This window comes from Octopus bimaculoides, chromosome 18 (assembly GCF_001194135.2).
Source record: "Octopus bimaculoides isolate UCB-OBI-ISO-001 chromosome 18, ASM119413v2, whole genome shotgun sequence".
Taxonomy (NCBI): domain Eukaryota; kingdom Metazoa; phylum Mollusca; class Cephalopoda; order Octopoda; family Octopodidae; genus Octopus; species Octopus bimaculoides.
In genome coordinates this window covers 40,725,644-40,744,874 of record NC_068998.1, presented here as the reverse complement: position 1 = coordinate 40,744,874, position 19,231 = coordinate 40,725,644, and the positions used below count along the sequence as shown (strand labels likewise).

The window sequence follows — 19,231 nt, the reverse complement described above, 5'->3', positions numbered from 1 at the left end:
GTCCCCCTAGCATTGCTTGACAACCGATGCTAGTGCGTTTATGTCCCCGTCACTTAGCAGTTTGGCAAAAGAGACCAATAGAATAAGTACTAGGCTTACAAAGAATAAGTCCCGGGGCCGATTTGCTCGACTAAAAGCGGTGCTCCAGCATGGCCGCAGTCAAATGACTGAAACAAGTAAAAGAGTAAAAAGAGAGAGAGAGTACCAAATATATTGATTTCAAACTCTGGTACAAAGCCAGCAGTTATAGGGGAGGGGTAAGTTGATTACATCGACCCCAATGTTCAACTGGTACTTATTTTATTGACCTCTAAACGATGAAAAGCAAAGTTGACCCTGGCAGAATTTGAACTCAGAGCATAAAAATTGACAAAATGCTTCTAAGCATTTCACCAGACATACTAATAATTCTGCCAGCTCACCGCCTTACTGTATCAAATATATTTAACTACCATATTTTTTTGACATGCATCGAATTTTTTACACCAAAATTTACAGCCAAACAAAGTTAGGTCAACTTAAACACCAAAACAACTTTAGAAGACCAAAAATTCCATGTGATATGCAGCAGTATTTGAGAAGATAGTGACAAAGTTTGAATGCTTACACTAAACTCTATGTCATCAGCGTGTATGCCAGAAAATACAGTATTATTATTTACAACTTTACAAGTTTTAGTATATTTGTGTGATTAAGAAGCGTACACTCCCAACCACATGTATTTAGATTCAGTCCCACTTCACAGCACCCTGAGCAAATGTCTTCTACTCTAGCTCCACACCAACCAAAGCATACCACTGAAAAGTTTGAGCTGAAGGTTTTTCAAAAGCCTAACAGAACATTATGAGTGTCTTGGTAGAAGATCTGCCAAGTTCCTTCAAAAATTTAATGCAGACACAATTATTAATCATTATAAAAATCACACCTAACCACACACACAAACAGAAAACACTACCCTCCTTTTTGTTATTGTCTATGATATGTGTTGTGTCGATGCCCCCAAGCGAAGAATTAGGATCGCCCAAGACATATAAATAAAGGTAGTTTGGCCGTGGTAGGAGGAGTCGAGTGACTGTTGAGTAGCTGACGAGGAGCAGTTGAGTAGAGATCATCCGAAGGTGCTAGAAAGTGGTAGGTTGAGACATAACAATATGTTATTTAGCATAGTTCATATGGTTGAATGCCTTCCTCTCGCTAATCATTTTACAATGTTGAAGCTATTTTGTACAGTTTTCAGTTTTACTTGGTGGGGAACAGCCCACAGAGCAGCAACTGTAAGGCTGTCTTCCTACCATTACCTCAGTAATCAGAGAAAGAAGAACACATTATTCATGGTACTGCCAGAGGAGTAAGGACGAAATATCTAGCAACCTCCTTTTCTGAAAAACCATACATAGACATAAATAATGTATTGTCAGACCAAGAAGAGCATAAATATCGATCAACTTGTGGAAGATATTAGATATCAGGTTGAAGATATGAAGACTGCTATGGAATATCAGGACATCTGGCATGGGAAGGGTTGCATTGGTTCAGTCAAGTCACTTCACAGGATAGATAGATCCAAAACTGCAACCTAAAGAGTGATAGCGTTTACGAACAGGAGATACTGATTAGCTACTAATTTTCGACAAAGATGAACTGAGTTTCACAATGGAGTCCTGCTTCCACATCAGAGACAGTGCTCCCACCGCCACAAACACACACACACACACAATACTGGAATGCAACCAACAAAACCATTGAAATAACTAACAAAAACTTTCACGCAAGCAAATTAGTATGTAACGGTTTTACCTTTCTGATACCAATCCATCTGAGACCATTCTTTGTTCTACAACACAAAATTCCCACTTTAAATGTTAAATTCATGTTCCAAATACCAGCTTCACCCTTTCATTACCACATTTCTGTGTCAATACACTGCCTTTGTTTCAATTAATTTTGAAAATAATGAAGAATTTAGTAAAACAACTTTGCCATTTTTTCAGAAACTGACATTTGGAACATAACATGAAATTCTGATGAAAGATATTTAGATTTCTCTGAAACAGGGAGTTTGTATCACAGAACCAAGAGTGATCTCGGACAGGTTGTTATCAAAACGATTAATAAAAACAACTAAGGTAATGTATGAAATATTTTGTTATTTTCAAAAGTAACTGAAGACGGCATATTTGGTCAGAAATATGAAAATGAAAGGGTTACAACCTCAACTCCACAATGGTGTGCTCTGTTCAGTCTGTATATGCTATTGCTACTACTAAACTGGTTACACACCACTTCCCCAAATCCACCATCACACACACACTCACTGATATTCAAGATGTACATCATCCATATCAATCTCATCAGTTTCAGATGGCACACACAAAGCTCATAAGTTTTGCCCCTATTCCTCTCTCTCTGTCAGTAATATATCCACATCACTATTGTTTCACATCAACTTTTTATGATGGTATGGGTTAGAGAGATTGTCACAGACAGTAAGAACTGAATCAGTTCTTAATGCTATTGCTTCCTAGCAAGGTCAGGAACCACATCTTCGACCAGGGTGTATGAGGCGATGGGTTTGGGTGAAAAAGTATTATGCATCTCTGTAATAGAAACAGGACTAGAGGTTTTTAACAGGTTTGTGTGGGAGTTCTGATTGTGAGAGAGAGATGTCAAAAAGTTTAACATCTTGATACTTAACTCTTTTGACACCAAATTGCTCAAAACCTCCCACAGATCTATGATACAAACTTCCCATTTTAAAGTGAACTAAATTAAAACCGTCCATAAAAATTTCATATTGATTTATGTTCCAAACTCCAGTTAAATAACAATTAAGTTATTTTACTAAATTCTTTATTATTACCAAAATTAATTAAAACAAAGGCATTGTATTTTAACAGGAGTTCATTAAGAAAAGGGTTAATCCAGCAACTGACAACTGGCATCAATATACCATATTTTCTAGCATACACATGGAATTTTCCAGCCAAACAAGGTGGGTTGACTTATACACCGAGACAAATCTGGAGGACTAAAAGTTCCATGTCAAATGCAGTAAAATTTGGAAAGATAGTGGATGATGTTTGAATGAACATCTTACAATCTATACAAACTTCAACTTATATGTCAAAGAATACAGTAACTAAGAGACCCTGAAGGTGGAGCCCAAACACAGCCACAGTCAAAAATAATAAAATAATACAATTTCCTGATTTTACTCATCTTGGAAGGTTTTGAAACAGCATGAGCACTGTCCCTTCCTCTTTAAAACATATATTAAAAAAAAAAAAACCCTACTCACCATGGGGTGGCTTAGTCAAGCTCAAGCACTGCAGATGGTAGACTTTAGGGCACTGTGATTTGTCACACATGACTAGTTCACCACCCTCTCCACATCGGAAGCACTCGTCTTCATGTTTCTTCAAGTCAGGTCGGCCTTTTTTACGTTTCTTTTTCTTCTTCATATCTTTTGCCTTTTTATCGGCTTGATTTATGACTGACTGAAAATAGGAAGAAGTAATGTCATTCATCAGTTGACAACAATACTGCCAAGTCTAAAAACATTCTAAATCCCTTCTGTCCTTTTTCCCAGCAACTAAATCTTCCTCAAATCATATCCTACCATCTAAAAAACAACTACAATTGTCACTCATAAGTAATGACACTTTGTTGCAAGCACTTTTCACTAATTATTATTGATTCCTATGTTGTCACAAGAAGTCATAGATACCTTCTCAACCCAGAAGAAAATCAATAATGTGACAGCAGGAGGAAGAGAAGACTGCACCAGCACTTTTAGATTAGATACTCGTTTCAATTGGATACAGAGGAGCAATGTGAAATGCACAAGGACACAACACACCATTTGGTCCTCAAACTGTTTACATAATTTAAAATTAAAATCTGAATTCTCTATTTTTAAATGTTTAATTAAAAACCAAATACAAAAAGATAAAAATATAAAATAACTAGAAAAATATAAAGCAAAAATTGAACTAAAAAATAAAAAGGGAGTCAGGCCTCTTATTAACCCTTTCATCAGCTCATCACCCACAACAAAACTAAAAAATATCATCTATGCCAGTGCCACAAAAACGCCCATGCCAATTGCTATGTAAAAAGCACCCAGCACACTATGTAAAGTGGGTGGCATAAGGAAGGGCATCCAGCCCAGCCATAGAAACCAAGTCAAATCAAACTGGAATTTGGTGCAGCTCTCCGGCTTGCCAGCTCTGGTCAACTCATACAATCCAGACATTAGATGATGATGGTAACTGTTCCTTTCACCCTTTCAATGCAGCACATGGATATATCCGCTCAACATTTTCTTACTGTTAACTGTGGAAGGTAGTTTTATCCCATGGCTTTGAAAGAATCTCTCTTATGCTGTGAGAAGCAGAGTCATCCCAGTAACACATTTTACAAAAGACAATTTTTTCAAATTTTCATCAAATATTTCTCTACAGAACAAAAATCAAATAATTTCGGTGGTGGATCTGAAAACTATATCTCCTACAGGAGATATTGGGAAAGTATTGCAGATGCAGAAAACACCAATTCTATTTTCTTCTTTGTTTGGTTGATAATAAACATTGGGAACGACCATGAAATTTAATTACACAGTCAAAATGGTTAAAGTACCATATGTCATGAATAAAGAAAAGGTAGTTTTTCCCACCTCTTCATTTATTTAGTATTTCCCTGTTTTTTACAATGGAAATTACGATCCCAAGAAATAATTTTAATTTTTCAAAAATCTCACTATTTTCTACACTACTGCCTGTGTTTCCACCTCCTGTGAGTTATGAGGTTTTAGCTATTCTAAAACGCCTCCCAAGAATATACACTACACCTGCACACACACACACACACACACACACACACACACACACACACACACACACACACACACACACACACACACACACACACACACACACACACACACACACACACAGACCATTAAGCAAATTCCAGTTCAGGAAAATACCCACCGATTCAACAAATGATGAATATTTTATAACTGAAATTAGCCAGTTGGGGAAACTCTTAAGTCAGGCATGGGCAACCTTTATCAAGTGGGCCATCTGAGACATGGCTCATTATCAAGTGGGCTGCACTACTACAAAAAAAACAAAAAACTCAAGACAATTTTTAATAGGTGTGCCATACAGAACGTAACATAGGCTGCAGTTTAACCACAACTTCTCTAAGTGATCACTGAATCTGCTGAAAACAAGAGCTGAATCTCCCACAAATCGTCAAGCACAGGATAAAGATCCTCTTCGGTCATTCCTGACCATGGAATTGCACCTAGAAAGTTCCTCTCTGAGGTACAAGTCTGGACAAGGTTGTCTATGGATAACCAGCATTCACCCATGCATATCAGCCTCCCCTCTCCACACCACCGATGTTATCCAACAGCTGAGTGAACATGGAGCAACATGGAATAAAGTGTCTCGCTCAAGAACACAACACACAGCCTGATCCAGGAATTGAATTCACTACCTCCTGATGTTAAGCTCAATGCTCTACCCATTGAATCATATTAGAAATGAAAGGATACATTATGTTTGAAAAAGATATGGCACAACCACAGCTTGGATACCATTCATAGGTCTGCTTAATTATAAGTAACCTATGATTAGACTAAACAACAACAACAACACGTGAGAGGCTATTTAATGGATTACTGCCACCACATCGCATTTCACCCAAAGTAAACCAAGGAAATTGACAAACAAAGTATAAAAATGTTATCAACCTTAGGACGGACACCCAGAAAGCCACTGCAATTTGGGGCACCACAGGCACAGATCTTCTTCTCATTACCGAGACAATCCAAGTTGTAATTAAATGTCAGCTCTGAATCTGGATAGGATAGAAAGTTAATTAATCAATTAATTATGATCAGAAAAGCAATTGAAGATATATGGTAAAGGACAAATCAAAGAGCAAAATAGACAGAAAGAGGAGAAGACAAGACAGAAAAAGGCGGGAAGCTGGCAGAATCGTTAGCACGCCGGGCGAAATGTTTAGCAGTATTTCATCTGCTGCTACGTTCTGAGTTCAAATTCTGCCGAGGTCGACTCTGCCTTTCATCCTTTTGGAGTCGATTAAATAAGTACCAGTTACGTACTGGGGTCGATATAATCGACTTAATCCGTTTGTCTGTCCTTGTTTGTCCCCTCCGTGTGAAACCCCTGGTGGGCAGTAAAGAAATAAGAAAAAGGAAGAGAGAAGACAAAAAACAAGAGGAAAAGAAAGGAGAGGAAAGAGAAGAGGAAGAGAGAAAAGAAAAAAGAGGGGGAAAGAGAAAAGAGGGGAAAAGAGAAGAGAGTGATGAGAGAGAGAGAGAGAGAGAGAGAGAGAGAGAGAGATAGGAAGGAGTGGATAGAAGAGAAGAGGGAAAAGCTAGAAGGATGAGACAAAAGGTATCAGGAAGCAAGAGACAGAGCTGGTTGGAGAGTTGAAATTTTTAAAGAGTAGAACATTACTTACTAGCTGGGATATCATGTAGGGAAAACAAACCAACTCTGACATCACCATTAACCATCCACTTCTGGGTTTCACAATTTGGTTGACAGCTATGATTCATAAAACGAGATAAGTTTCCTTTTGGTCCAGCATCAATTATTCTGAAAGAAACACACATGATAATTTATTGTCACTTTAAATTGTTTTCAAGTCCAAAATTCCAATATCATCATTGTCATCATCATTTCAACATCCACTTTTCCATGCTTCCAGTGGGTGGATGAAGTTTACTGAAGCAGATTTTCTACAGCAAGATGCCCTTCCTTTCACCAATTTTCACCTGTTTTTTCTAGCAGATCGGGCAACCACATAGACGCTCGTTGACTTACCACCAAAAGGTGATGCTCATTGGCAGAATTGAACCTATCTTTGCTGTCTTCATGAAAGATTCATCAGATATGTTAGACCAGAGACAGACTACTACAACTAATTATAAACTAATCAACTAAACTGAAGTCTACTGTTTTATTTTCAACTTTCTTCACTGTTTTCCAACTCTTCACCTTTTCTTTTAACCAAGACATTAATTCACTCTATCCTCCCCCATCTAACTCTTAGGTCCCCACCACCACGTCTATTCACACTCTGAAATTCTATCCATCTTCCCCCCTCCTCAGTCTATTCCTTCACTCACTCACATCAATTCTTTTCTCTCCTTGTTCCCAACTCTTTCTCTTCCTCTCAATCACCTCACACCACTCCTCTTTCTTACAACAAAGTAACAATACCACATTGTCTGTCTGTCTGTCTGTCTGTCTGTCTCTCTCTCTCTCTCTCTCTCTCTCTCTCTCTCTCTCTCTCTCTCTCTCTCTCTTCCTCAGTCCCACACAAAGAGTGAAGTCTGAAATATCCTCTTCTTTGCTTTTCAATGACAACTGATAATTCTCCTACTGGCCACAGTAACAGGCAATCAATTAAAACAGACTACCAGGAGACGGCTACTAATGAAGCTACATCAGCTAGAAGGAAAGTACCAGTTAAGCTAGATAAGTTAGACGGTATAAGGCAGGCTAATAGTAAAAGAAACACCACCCCAATGAAGCAAGAACCCTTCGATACAGAAACAGGTTACCAATAAGGCTTGATAAGAGACAGGTTACCAATAAAGCTTGATAAGAGACAGGTTACCAACAGAGCTAGATCAAAGACAGACTGCCAATGAAGCTTGGGCCAAGGCAAGTCACCAGTTAAGACTGCTACAAAAATTAGTTACCTATTTTTGTCAAGTGTTAACATGTAAAAGTTAGAAATATTATCTTCATGTGCTTTCCATATTCTCTTTTTGCATTCTTCTTCATCAATTAGGTCTCCAACATATTCATTGACAAACTGACCCTGAAATAAGTAAAAAATATTACATTGTATATATACATACAATACACACACAAACATCATAACAGCACACAAAACACCTACCTGCTAGAAAGTGGAGTTAAAATCCATAACTCCACTTTCTAGCAGATAGGCGCTTCATGTGCCCTTATGATAAATATAAATTTTACAGGTATGGCTATCTAAAGCTATTTAATGCCTACAGCCACCTATATTATTGTTGTTATTGATTTATATTTACTGCAGATAGTAATATCTTTATAAATAATCGCTTTATTATTCACATATATATATATATTCATATATATATATATATATGGACACACACACATTAATAAATCAACATCATTATTCTAACATCTGCTTTTTTCCATGGTTGCATGGATTAACTGAGACATAGTAAAAGTAGTACTCCACAACCAGACAACCTTCCCATCACTAGCATTTACTTGTTTCCAAGTAACACATTTACTTTCTTGGATTTTCACACTATAAACTGGTGAATGGCCAGACGTTTTCTTTTTGTTTTGTTTTGTATGGCAAATGCATACAGGATTCCAAAGCACAAACATGCACAAATGCATATACACCAATACCTATACATAATGCATGTGTATGTATATACAATATACATGTATGTTTATATATATATATATATATATATATATATATATATATAAATATATATATAAATGTATGTATGTACGAGGGGGTGCAGAAAAGTTTCTGGCATTTAGCAAAAGAAAATACAGGAGGATCAGTTACTTATGATTTTATGCAACATATTCCCCTCTTAGATTCACATACTTAATGCAGTTCTTCAATTTTTCTAAGCCCTGCAAAAGAACTCAGAAGGTTGGGCCTCCAACTAAGCCTTTCAAGATACCCTTAAAGCCAGGAACTTTTCAGCACTCCCTCATTAATAAGTATATGTATGTGTGTGTGTGTGTGTGTGTGTGTGTGTGTGATTATCATTATAAAAAAACGTTCCTGTTGACTGAGATTGCAAGATTAACAAATGATTTGTTCAACAAAGTCAATGAATATCATTATCTTGTCACCAGGTTAGAATAACAACATAGGTTGGTCCCTAAGGTTGAAGAACCAGAGGTGGCTAGGTCATTAGATTCAACTCACTTCTAGCACAACACTGAACAAAATCAAAACAGTAAAGATCCTGCAACCAAAAAGAATATTCTTATTTCATGTGTTCAAATATAACGGAAGCTTTTCTCTCTCAAAAATTTCCTATAAAAGAAAAGCAAGAGTGTTCTCTTCCAAAATCACAAACACCTATTCATTTATCAAGAAAATGCAGTCTGTACAATTGTCTGATATATTTGAGCACATGAACAGTATCAGATTGGCATTTGATAACAGAGTTTCATATATCAAAAACCTAAATTAAAAAACTCACTCACCTTTTTAATATCTACATTTGTTTTTAAGCCCCATCCGCGTGTCGAGGTCTTTGCTGGCACTGAATCGGGGTAGAGGCGTTTGGTGAAACGTTGGTTTTGGCAGCGTTCTCCTGCCGGGCACACCTGAGGATGACATTCATACATCAACATCCGGTTGAGGCACTCCGTGTCCGAACCACATGGATTGTCCATGTCTGGTCTGCATTCACACCGTGGAATCTCAGACAGGTCAGCTTTGTGGATTTGGACATTACCGACAGCAAGGTTTGTCTGCAGGAGACCAAGACAATCAAGAATTAATAAACATTCAAGAGAGAAGACTGCAATGGTTTGATCATGTGATGCTTATGGATGAGGATAGTTGCATAAAGAAGTGCTGAGTTCTAATTGTCGAAGGTATCTGTAGAAGGGGTAGACCCAGGAAGACATGGGACAAAGTGGTGACAAAGGATCTTTGGATGTTGGACCTCACTGAAGAAATGACAAGGAACTGGGAAGTGTAGCGATTTGCTGTACTTGATAAGACACATCAAGGTAAGTCAAATCACTGTCTTCCACACATACAAGCTTGTCCTTTGAGGAGTCAGTGCTGCATAAAAAGCACCCATGCAGGTGCTGCATAAATGCACCTGTGCCACATAAAAGCACCCATCACATGCTGTTAAGTGGTTGGCATTATGATGGACATCTGCAGAAGCCCCATGCCACAACAGACAACCGGACTCCGGACAGCTCCCAGCTAGTCAGACCCATGCCAAACTGTCCAACTCATGCCTGCATGGAAAGCAGACATTAAACGATGATGATAATACTATACAGACCTTCTGATCGGTCTACAGAGATAAGAGGAAACACATACTCTAACTACAGAGAAATACAAAGAAATAGCAAGAGCTAATATTAACGGGGAGTCAATGCCAATTAATTCCATCATTAGATTTACACCTCTACTTAATAAAACCTCAATAATTAAATATTTTGCATAAAACCCAGCTAAAAAGGGAAATCAACACAATACTATATTAGAACTGTTAATTTCAAATTTTGACACAAGGCCAGCAATTTCAGGGCAGAGGATAAATCAACTACATTAACCCCAGTGTTCAACTGGTACTCATTTTATCAACCCCAAAAGGACGAAAGGCAGAGATGACCTCACCGGAATGTGGACTCACAATGTGAAGCCAGACGAAATGCCACTAAGCATTTTGCCTGGTATGCTAACAATTCTAAGCTATATTAGAAATATTAAGAACTATATTAATGAAAGGTAAATTATACCTAACTCCTTTGATATTCCAAATATCATGACATCATTATAACAATGAATAATATTCCTACGCACACACACATTAAAACATGTAAATCTTTAACATGAGCATATAAATCTTTTCTACTATAGGCACACAAGGCCTGAAATTTTGGGGGAGTGAATTAGTTGATTACATGGACCCCAGTGCTGAACTGATACTTATTTTATCGACCCTGAACGGATGAAAGACAAAAGTTGAACTTGGCAGAATTTGAACCCAGAAGAAAATACTGCTAAGCCTTTTACCTGACTCATTAACAATTCTGCCAAAGCTAGCAGGGGTATTTTTATACCTAATGACATTATTATCACCCACAAATGTGTCAAAGCAGACAATGAAATAATAACAAAACTGAAAACCTCAAATCACTCCTCCTCATCTTAAAATAGAAAGAACACACTAGACAATAATGATGTGCAAATACACAGAATCACCATGGCTGGAAACATCTTTGATCATAGGTTTGTCTGAACAGGACTCATTAGAGGACAATAATTATTAATTAATAATAATAATAATAAAAAGAAAAGTAAATACAGAGATAATAATAACAACAATAACAACATGATTCCATTATCCCCACTCCACCCATCCACCAACACACTCCTTTTAACAACAGGAGTTCAAATGGAATAACAGTTGTGGAAATCATTACAAAGGTGATTTTCAAAATTTGAATGAAACACAAAGTCCTTTAAGTATCATCATCCCAACACACACACACTTGTTGGCACTCCGTTGCTTACGACGTCGAGGGTTCCAGTTGATCTGATCAACGGAACAGCCTGCTTGTGTAATTAACGTGCAAGTGGCTGAGCACTCCACAGACACGTGTACACTTAACATAGTTCTCGGGGTTATTCAGCGTGACACAGTGTGACAAGGCTGACCCTTTGAATTACAGGCACAACAGAAACAGGAAGTAAGAGTGAGAGAAAGCTGTGGTGAAAGAGTACAGCAGGGTTCGCCACCATCCCCTGCCGGAGCCTCATGGAGCTTTAGGTGTTTTCGCTCAATAAACACTCACAACGCCTGGTCTGGGAATCGAAACCGCGATCCTATGACCGCGAGTCTGCTGCCCTAACCACTGGGCCATTGCGCCTCCACATACACACACACTTACATACATACATACATTCATTCATTAAGAGTTACACACTGGTGACTAAGTCCGACAACACTCAACATTTGTGTGTGTGTAGGTGTGTGGTGCCAGACTTACTTTAACAAATTTAAATGGTGCCGGTTTCTTCCCAATTTTTTCATTTTCCAATTGATCCCGGTTCTCTTTGGCTGCTTTCCACAATTTAAATGCTTCCGTAGCTTCACCAATTCCTGCCCGAAATATTTTCGCCAAACCTTTCGTTGCTGAAGAATCTTTACTGCCTTTATCACCTTCTTGAAACAGAAAAACTCTGGAAAGAAACAAAACAATGTCGACAAAACATCAATATAGTAAATGGCCATTATTGCATGAATTTTGGAAACATTTTTTTCATGCACAGAATATCTGAAAAATGGAATAAACTACCCACATCAGTTGTTAGCTGTCAGGACTTGCTGGAATTCACCAACAGTATACCTGATGCTTGCCACTTTTTTAAATTATTTTAATTTTTACATTCACTGTTCGCTTCTTGTGCTTTTTTCTATGAATTGTTCATCCAGTTTTGGTTACTTTTTCTGATGAGTTGTAGTGCACCTGGGCACTGTATAGAATAAGTTCATGTTATATATATAAATAAAATATTCGGTAATTATATTTAGCACTGTAGAACTATTCTTGTCATCATCAGCATCACCATTGAACATCCATTTTCCATGCTGGCATGAGTTGGATGATTTGACAGGAACTGACAAGCCAGCCCCCAGCTCCAATGTGTTTTGGTGTTTTCTATAGCTGGATGCCCTTCCTAACACCAACTACTTTACGTGTACTAGGAACTTCTTATATGGCACCAGCATCACGGACATCAGCCAGCGTACAAGCAAGACACTTCAAGCGTAGCAGGAGTAGTATTGAGGGACAGAAACAGGTGTCTTGCTGTAGAGGAGATACATAGCTGCCCTAGTTGAGATAGAAAGAGGAGAAGAGAGGTGGGAGAGAGAGAGTAGATGGTGGTGAAACTGTGACAGAGCATACCTCTAAGTTACAGGAAGATGAATATAAGTGAAGTGGTACAGAAGGTTGGACAGGGTGGGTCAATGGTATTTATATTTACTACTGCAGAAGTCTTCGCAAGCGGAGTTTAGTGTCCTACCCTTGTATCAACGGTAGTCACAACTACCATTGATATTATGACTAAAAGTTTCAGTAAGAAACTCAAACAAAAACATGTGATTAACCCTTCAACTGTGAAATTAAATTTCATGGTTATTCCAGCAATTATGCTAAATATGTACCAAAAAAACAAAATTAGTGTTTTCTACAAGTCATGTATGTTACCTCAATAAACTTGATATATCTCAACGAAAAATAGTTTCAAACATGACATTCCTAAACAAAAGACAGAGTGACCACAGTCTAATGAGTGAAACGAATAAAAGATAAAAGAATACCAAGGTAGACAAATTTGGTCACATGGGTGGAGAAAAGAGGAATCAACAGACTCCAAATCGGGAAAAGGACACCAGATCACTTAATCACTTACCTAGCTTGGTTTGTCCAATAGTAATCATGGGAACCAAAAAATCGCACAGGAAATTCTCCAATCTGATGCGGCTTCTGTTGAATATTCATTGGAACATTTTTCGGATGACAAATTTCGCCTGGCCACCATCTACGACGTTAGAGAGATGAAAGACAACAATAATGAAACACTGATCACCTTCATTAAATATTGTTCTTATTATTACAACAAACATTATTTATTATGATGATTATTGTGTTCTGAGTCAGGACAGCAACCTTGCAGAATTGTTAGCATGCTGGACAAAATGCTTAGCAGCTTTTCATCCACTTTTACATTCTGAGTTCAAATCTTGTCGAGGTTGACTTTTTGTCTTTTATCCTTTTGAGGTCAATGAAATAAGTACCAATCAAGTACTGGGATCAATGTAATCGACAAGCCCCTTCCCCCCAAAAAATTTCAGGCTTTGTGCCTATATAGAAAAGGTTATGTTTTAGAGTCCAAATGCAGTCAAAGTCCACTTTGCCTTTGATCCTTTTGGGATCAATAAAATAAATATCAGTCGAATACCTGTGTCAGTGTAATCGACTAACCCCCTCTCTCTGCACCCAAAAAATGTCAGGTCTTGTGTCTATAGAAGAAAGGATTATTATTATTAATAATAATAATAATAATAATAATAATAATAATAATAATAATAATGCAAGCTGGTAGAATTGCTACTGTGTCAGACAAGATCCTTAGCAGCATTTCTTCTGGCTTCACATTCTCTGTTCGAATGCTGTTGAGGTTAACTTTGCCTTTCAATCTCCTGGGGTCAATAAAATAAGTACTAGTTGACGTAACCAAATAGCACCCCCCACCCCCTCACAAACCCAAACTTTCAGGTCTTGTGCCTATAATAGAAAAGGTCCCTGAATAGGGGTTGTTTAAGGGATGATGAACAAAACGCCCATGTTTCCAAAAGGTGAATTATCCAAACCCTAAAGAATTCCTCTCAACACTGGGCTATGATGCTCCCCTACCACTTCTGCTCGTGATCAGAGATGCACATATATGATCAGCCACTAAGGAACATGCCTGACTAATTATGGTCAAGCAACCAACAAGCAAATCTGTGGTGTTGAGCAGAATATTTGCTGTAGCCCACCTTTTATACCAAGACAAAACAATGTACACAATAACACTTCCAATCAGAGGAGGAGGAGAAGAAGAATTTATTTATTTACCTTCTTGCCAATGCCAACTTTGTTTTTCAACCTTTCAGGGTTGGTACAATAAAGTACCAGTCAAGTACTGGGATTGATTTAATTGACTTGGTGTGAAAGAGAGAGGTGGGGGCACCTTTAAAGCAGAGACCTGTCTAAATGCAAGCATGAGGGCGGACTCCATTAAATGCAACCAATGTACCTGGTGAAAGTGCTAAGCCAGATGACAAGTTATGCCTCTTATCCAATTAAGGCATGAAAGGATTTCAAATCAGAATGCGAAGTTGAGTAAAATGTAATCTCAAATATCTGACCATCAACAATGTATTTTATCCTTTTCTCACTCAATTATAACAGTGACCTACCCTGGTGTTTTGTATCAAATTTTTCACATGATACATAAATAAAAATGACATTATTATAACTAAAATAGAATGCATATATAAATATATTGTTAAGTTTACCTATAGTTGCCAACTTTGACCCAAACTATATCACCATAAAGAGGCTTTTTGCCACGGGCACAATCCTGACAGTACCAAGTATCTTCGGAACAGTTAACATTGATGCAATCAGGGTGGAATGCAGCTGGGCAGCTATCGCAGCATAGTAGGGTACCTCCTGCAATGGACAAAGAGAAAACAAAAATTATTTTATTTTTTCACCAGAATTGCACACTACATCAGACAGGTATATGTGAGTGTATACAAATATATACATATATACACACATGTTTATTCAAAGCTGAAACTTCCCTCTGTCACTACTCTGAGTTCTATGTTTCCATTTCTCACAACATAAAATAAGCTGTTAAAAGTGGATGTATGATACCTCCGTCCATCACTATATAATGATGATGATGACAAGTGTTGAATGGGGATTTATTTTGAAGTTCTTAACTGCTGGATGCTCTTCTTATCACCAACCATACCTATTTTTCAAGTTAAAGGATTGGTGGGGGTCATGATGTATAAAGGTAAAGAATTTAAACATCAGCAAGAAACCGGTGTTCTCAAACAGGGCCCTTTGCACCCAAGTTGTATAGGCATTTCTTTGTCACTCTTACCATCAGAAATGCAATAAATCAGTGATTGGCTCCTTAGAAACATGTGGATTAATAACAGAAACTGCCATGTAAGTTAAATAAACACAAATATTTGTGCCGGTGGCATGTAAAAGGCACCCACTACACTCTTAGAGTGGTTGGCGTTAAGAAGGGCATCCAGATGTAGAAACACTGCCAGATCAGATTGGGGCCTGGTGCAGCCTCCTGGCTTCCCAGACCCCAGTCGAACCGTCCAACCCATGCCAGCATGGAAAATGGACATAAAACGATGATGATGATGATTTGCTAACCAATTCCACTGTGAAACAGAGGTGAAGACTTGTACTGTTTTGCTTGATGAGGAAAACTGGAGTAGAGAATTAGAGATCACACTCATAGACAACACATTGACTTGTTTCTAGGTATTTATGAGAATCCTAAGAACCATTTGGTTAATTAAGATCACAAGTAGACCTTCAGCCAATAATTAATTTGAAGAATCAAGGCAGCAAGCTGGCAGAATGGTTACAACACCAGGCAAAATGCTTAGCGGCATTTCATTTGTCTTTACAGTCTCAATTCAAATTTCGCCAAGGTAGACTTTGCCTTCTATTCTTTCAGGATCAATAAAATAAGTACAAGTTGAGCACTGGTGAGGTCTATGTCAGTGACTTATCCCCTCTTCCAAAATTATTGGTCTTATGCCAAAATTTGAAACCAATTAATCTGTAGTTGACCCAGTACTAACATCACAAAATAGAACCCGGAGTTATGTGGTTATAAAATGAACTTCTTAAACATACATAAGGCCATATAGTGTCATCCTATAAAAAAGTGAATACAATAGATTGTTGTTAACAAGAAAATTTGATGAATTTCAAGTTTGTGCAAAAAGACACAAAAAAAGAGGATGAGGATACAAACAAAACAAAAAAAAAAAAAAATTGTTGTTTACCTAAATTACAGATAAAACACCAGCTAACGTTGAAGTGTGTTGGAGTCTTTTTGTTCTTTGGTGGCACAAAATGATTACTACAGATAATATTGTTGCCAGCCAAGGTCACACTTCCAGCACCAATACAGAAATCTCCAACATGGTAGGCAGTTGGGCAGCGTAAACATCGACACAAACGACCTGAAAAATAGCAGAACAAGTAAAAAGGTTAATTAAATAATAATTATGATTCTTTTTACATACGTAGCTAAGTAAAATCATGGTTGTCATATCCTCTATTTTCTTTCTCTCAGCTGAGAGGCCCTAGTCTTGCAAGCTCATGTGCTGGTGCCACCTAATGGCAACTGTGTCAGTGCCATGTAAAAGCAAATATGTCACTGCCATGTAAAAGTGCCTATGCCACATAAAAGCACCCGTGTTTAGTGCTATCTAACAAATCTAACAAAGCCTTGGTCAGCTTGGGGCTACAGTAGAAGACTCTTGCCCAAAGTGCTGTGCAATGGCAGTGAACCTGAAACCAAGTCCGTTAGGAAACAAACTTCTTAACTACATGCCCAAGCCAGCACACACACACACACACACACACACACACGTAAAACTGACCAGGTGAAACATACAAAACACATGCATGTGCACAGAGAGATAGATGAAACAAAGTAGCTTCTAAATGATACCTATACATGCTAACATAATAGCCAAATCTACCTCACATCACACTCTATCTTACAGATGAGCAGACATAGTGCACAATGTATATCGAGATACACTATGACTAAAACAAAAAAGAAAATGGAAGTCAAGACTGGAACAGTTTTGATTAACCTCACAAATCATGCTGAGTCAGTGTTAATCACACTGACCTGGGCATTACTCAATGCTGATCTGCAGGTTAATCAACCCCAGAAAAATATATAAAAAGGGCGAAAGATAACTGAACTTACCTTTAGATGCTTTAGGATTTTTAGAACTATTACTGTCGGCGGAACAAGTTACACAGACGTGTAGAGGGCAAGTGAATGATTTGCTTTCAGCCCGTGTGAGAGGATGCTTTCTCACACATACGTCGTGATAAAACCTGCCACATTGGACCACCGAACACTTCTTCACATCTCCTGTCTGTTTACAACAGAAACAACGGTGTGAATCTAAAAAATAAAAGAAAAAAAAATCGCAATAATAATAATAATAATAATAATAATAATGGTTTCAAATTTTGGCACAAGGCCAGCAATTTTGGGGTAGGGCATAAGTCAGTTACAATGACCCTAGTGCTCAACTGGTACTTAACTTATTGAACCCAAAAGGATAAAAAGCAAAGTCAACCTTGCTGGAATTTGAACTCAGAACACACAGACAGACAAAATGCTGCTAAGCATTTTACCCAGGGCACTAACGATTCTACTAGTTTGCTGCCTTAGTAATAATAATAATAATAATATAATAATAATAATAATCCTTTCTACTATAGGCACAAGGCCTGAAATTTTGGTGGAGAGGACTAGTCAATTATATCGATCCCAGTGTTTCACTGGCACTTAATTTATCAACTCTGAAAGGATGAAAGGTAAAGTCAACCTTAGTGGAATTTGAACACAGAATGTAGCAGCAGACAAAACATTTTGCCTGGCATGCTAATGATTCTGCCACATAACCACCTTAATAATAATAACAATAATAATAATAACAAATGGACAAAGGAAACAGGCATAAAACCTAGTTTAGTGTAGCTCCAGAAAACAGTATTATTAGGGACTACTAGGATACTTAGGATGGTTCTTGTCATCGAAGGTTACTTGTTGTAGCCTGATGGTAGGAATTTTTTCCAACAGTCTAATCTGTTGTGCATATATGAAATAATTATAAAAATAATAATAATAATGGTTCCAAATTTTGGCAGAAGGCCAGCAGTTTTGGGAGAGGGCTAAATCAATCACAGAACGTAAACTCAGAATAATGCCACTAAGCATTTTGTCCAGTGTGGTGACAATTCTGCCACCTTACCTTGCTACTACTACTATTACTACTACTACTACTATTACTACTACTATTACTATTATTATTGATGATGATAAAAATAACTGTTTCTGATTTAGGTACAAGGCCAGCAATTTTGAAGGGGAGGAAGATAGTTGATACAATCAACCCCAGTACATGAATTATCTACCCAGTTCAGTTATTACACACTCTCAATTTACTCATTTAAATGAGTTACTTATTAATGTACACCTGTTTAATTATAACAATTTATATGCACACAAATACATGAGAAGATTACAATAACTAAGACATCCACAAATTCACACACACCAATAAATAAATAAAAACAAATATAAGTACACAGTCATACAAACAGGCACATAAACAAATACACAAAGACATTATATAATACATCATCATTATTTTAACATCTACTTTTCCATGCTTGCATGGGTCTGATGGAGTTATTGAGGTAGATATTCTATGGCCAGATACCTTTCCTGTCACCAACCCTCACCTGTTTCCAAGTAAGATAGCATTCCCCCATGGCCAGACATGTTATTGTTAGAATACTGGTAATGAATGACATTTGTATGACAGTGACAATCATTTTACAACTATCATATGATGTCAAAGCAAGGAATCACAAATACACGCACGCACGCACGCACACACACACACACACACACACACACACACACACACACACACACACACACATACATACATACATACATACATACATACATACATACATACAAGCTTCTCAATTTCCATCAATCAAATCCATTCACAAGGCTTTGATGAGCTCGGATC

General features: G+C 37.6%; 2 protein-coding genes across 2 annotated transcripts in view; both read right to left on the bottom strand.

The window, feature by feature from the left end:
- Window positions 1-18,221, bottom strand: part of LOC106876975 (histone-lysine N-methyltransferase NSD2) — a gene marked incomplete at its 3' end in the record, with an annotated part of 20,095 nt that extends 1,874 nt beyond the window's left edge. The window contains exons 1-11 of the mRNA XM_052974265.1: window positions 18,203-18,221; window positions 17,380-17,616; window positions 16,439-16,618; window positions 14,903-15,059; window positions 13,252-13,380; window positions 11,823-12,015; window positions 9,288-9,557; window positions 7,748-7,869; window positions 6,499-6,635; window positions 5,762-5,868; window positions 3,299-3,497 (exon numbers count right to left, since the gene is read on the bottom strand). Of these exons, the coding sequence (XP_052830225.1) occupies window positions 3,299-3,497; window positions 5,762-5,868; window positions 6,499-6,635; window positions 7,748-7,869; window positions 9,288-9,557; window positions 11,823-12,015; window positions 13,252-13,380; window positions 14,903-15,059; window positions 16,439-16,618; window positions 17,380-17,616; window positions 18,203-18,221 (1,750 nt within the window). The remainder of the gene's footprint in view (window positions 1-3,298; window positions 3,498-5,761; window positions 5,869-6,498; window positions 6,636-7,747; window positions 7,870-9,287; window positions 9,558-11,822; window positions 12,016-13,251; window positions 13,381-14,902; window positions 15,060-16,438; window positions 16,619-17,379; window positions 17,617-18,202) is intronic.
- A 412-nt stretch (window positions 18,222-18,633) lies between these two features.
- LOC106876973 (histone-lysine N-methyltransferase NSD2) overlaps window positions 18,634-19,231 on the bottom strand; it is an 84,200-nt gene continuing 83,602 nt past the window's right edge. Inside the window, exon 8 of the mRNA XM_052974264.1 lies at window positions 18,634-18,664. Coding sequence (XP_052830224.1) covers window positions 18,634-18,664 — 31 coding nt within the window. The remainder of the gene's footprint in view (window positions 18,665-19,231) is intronic.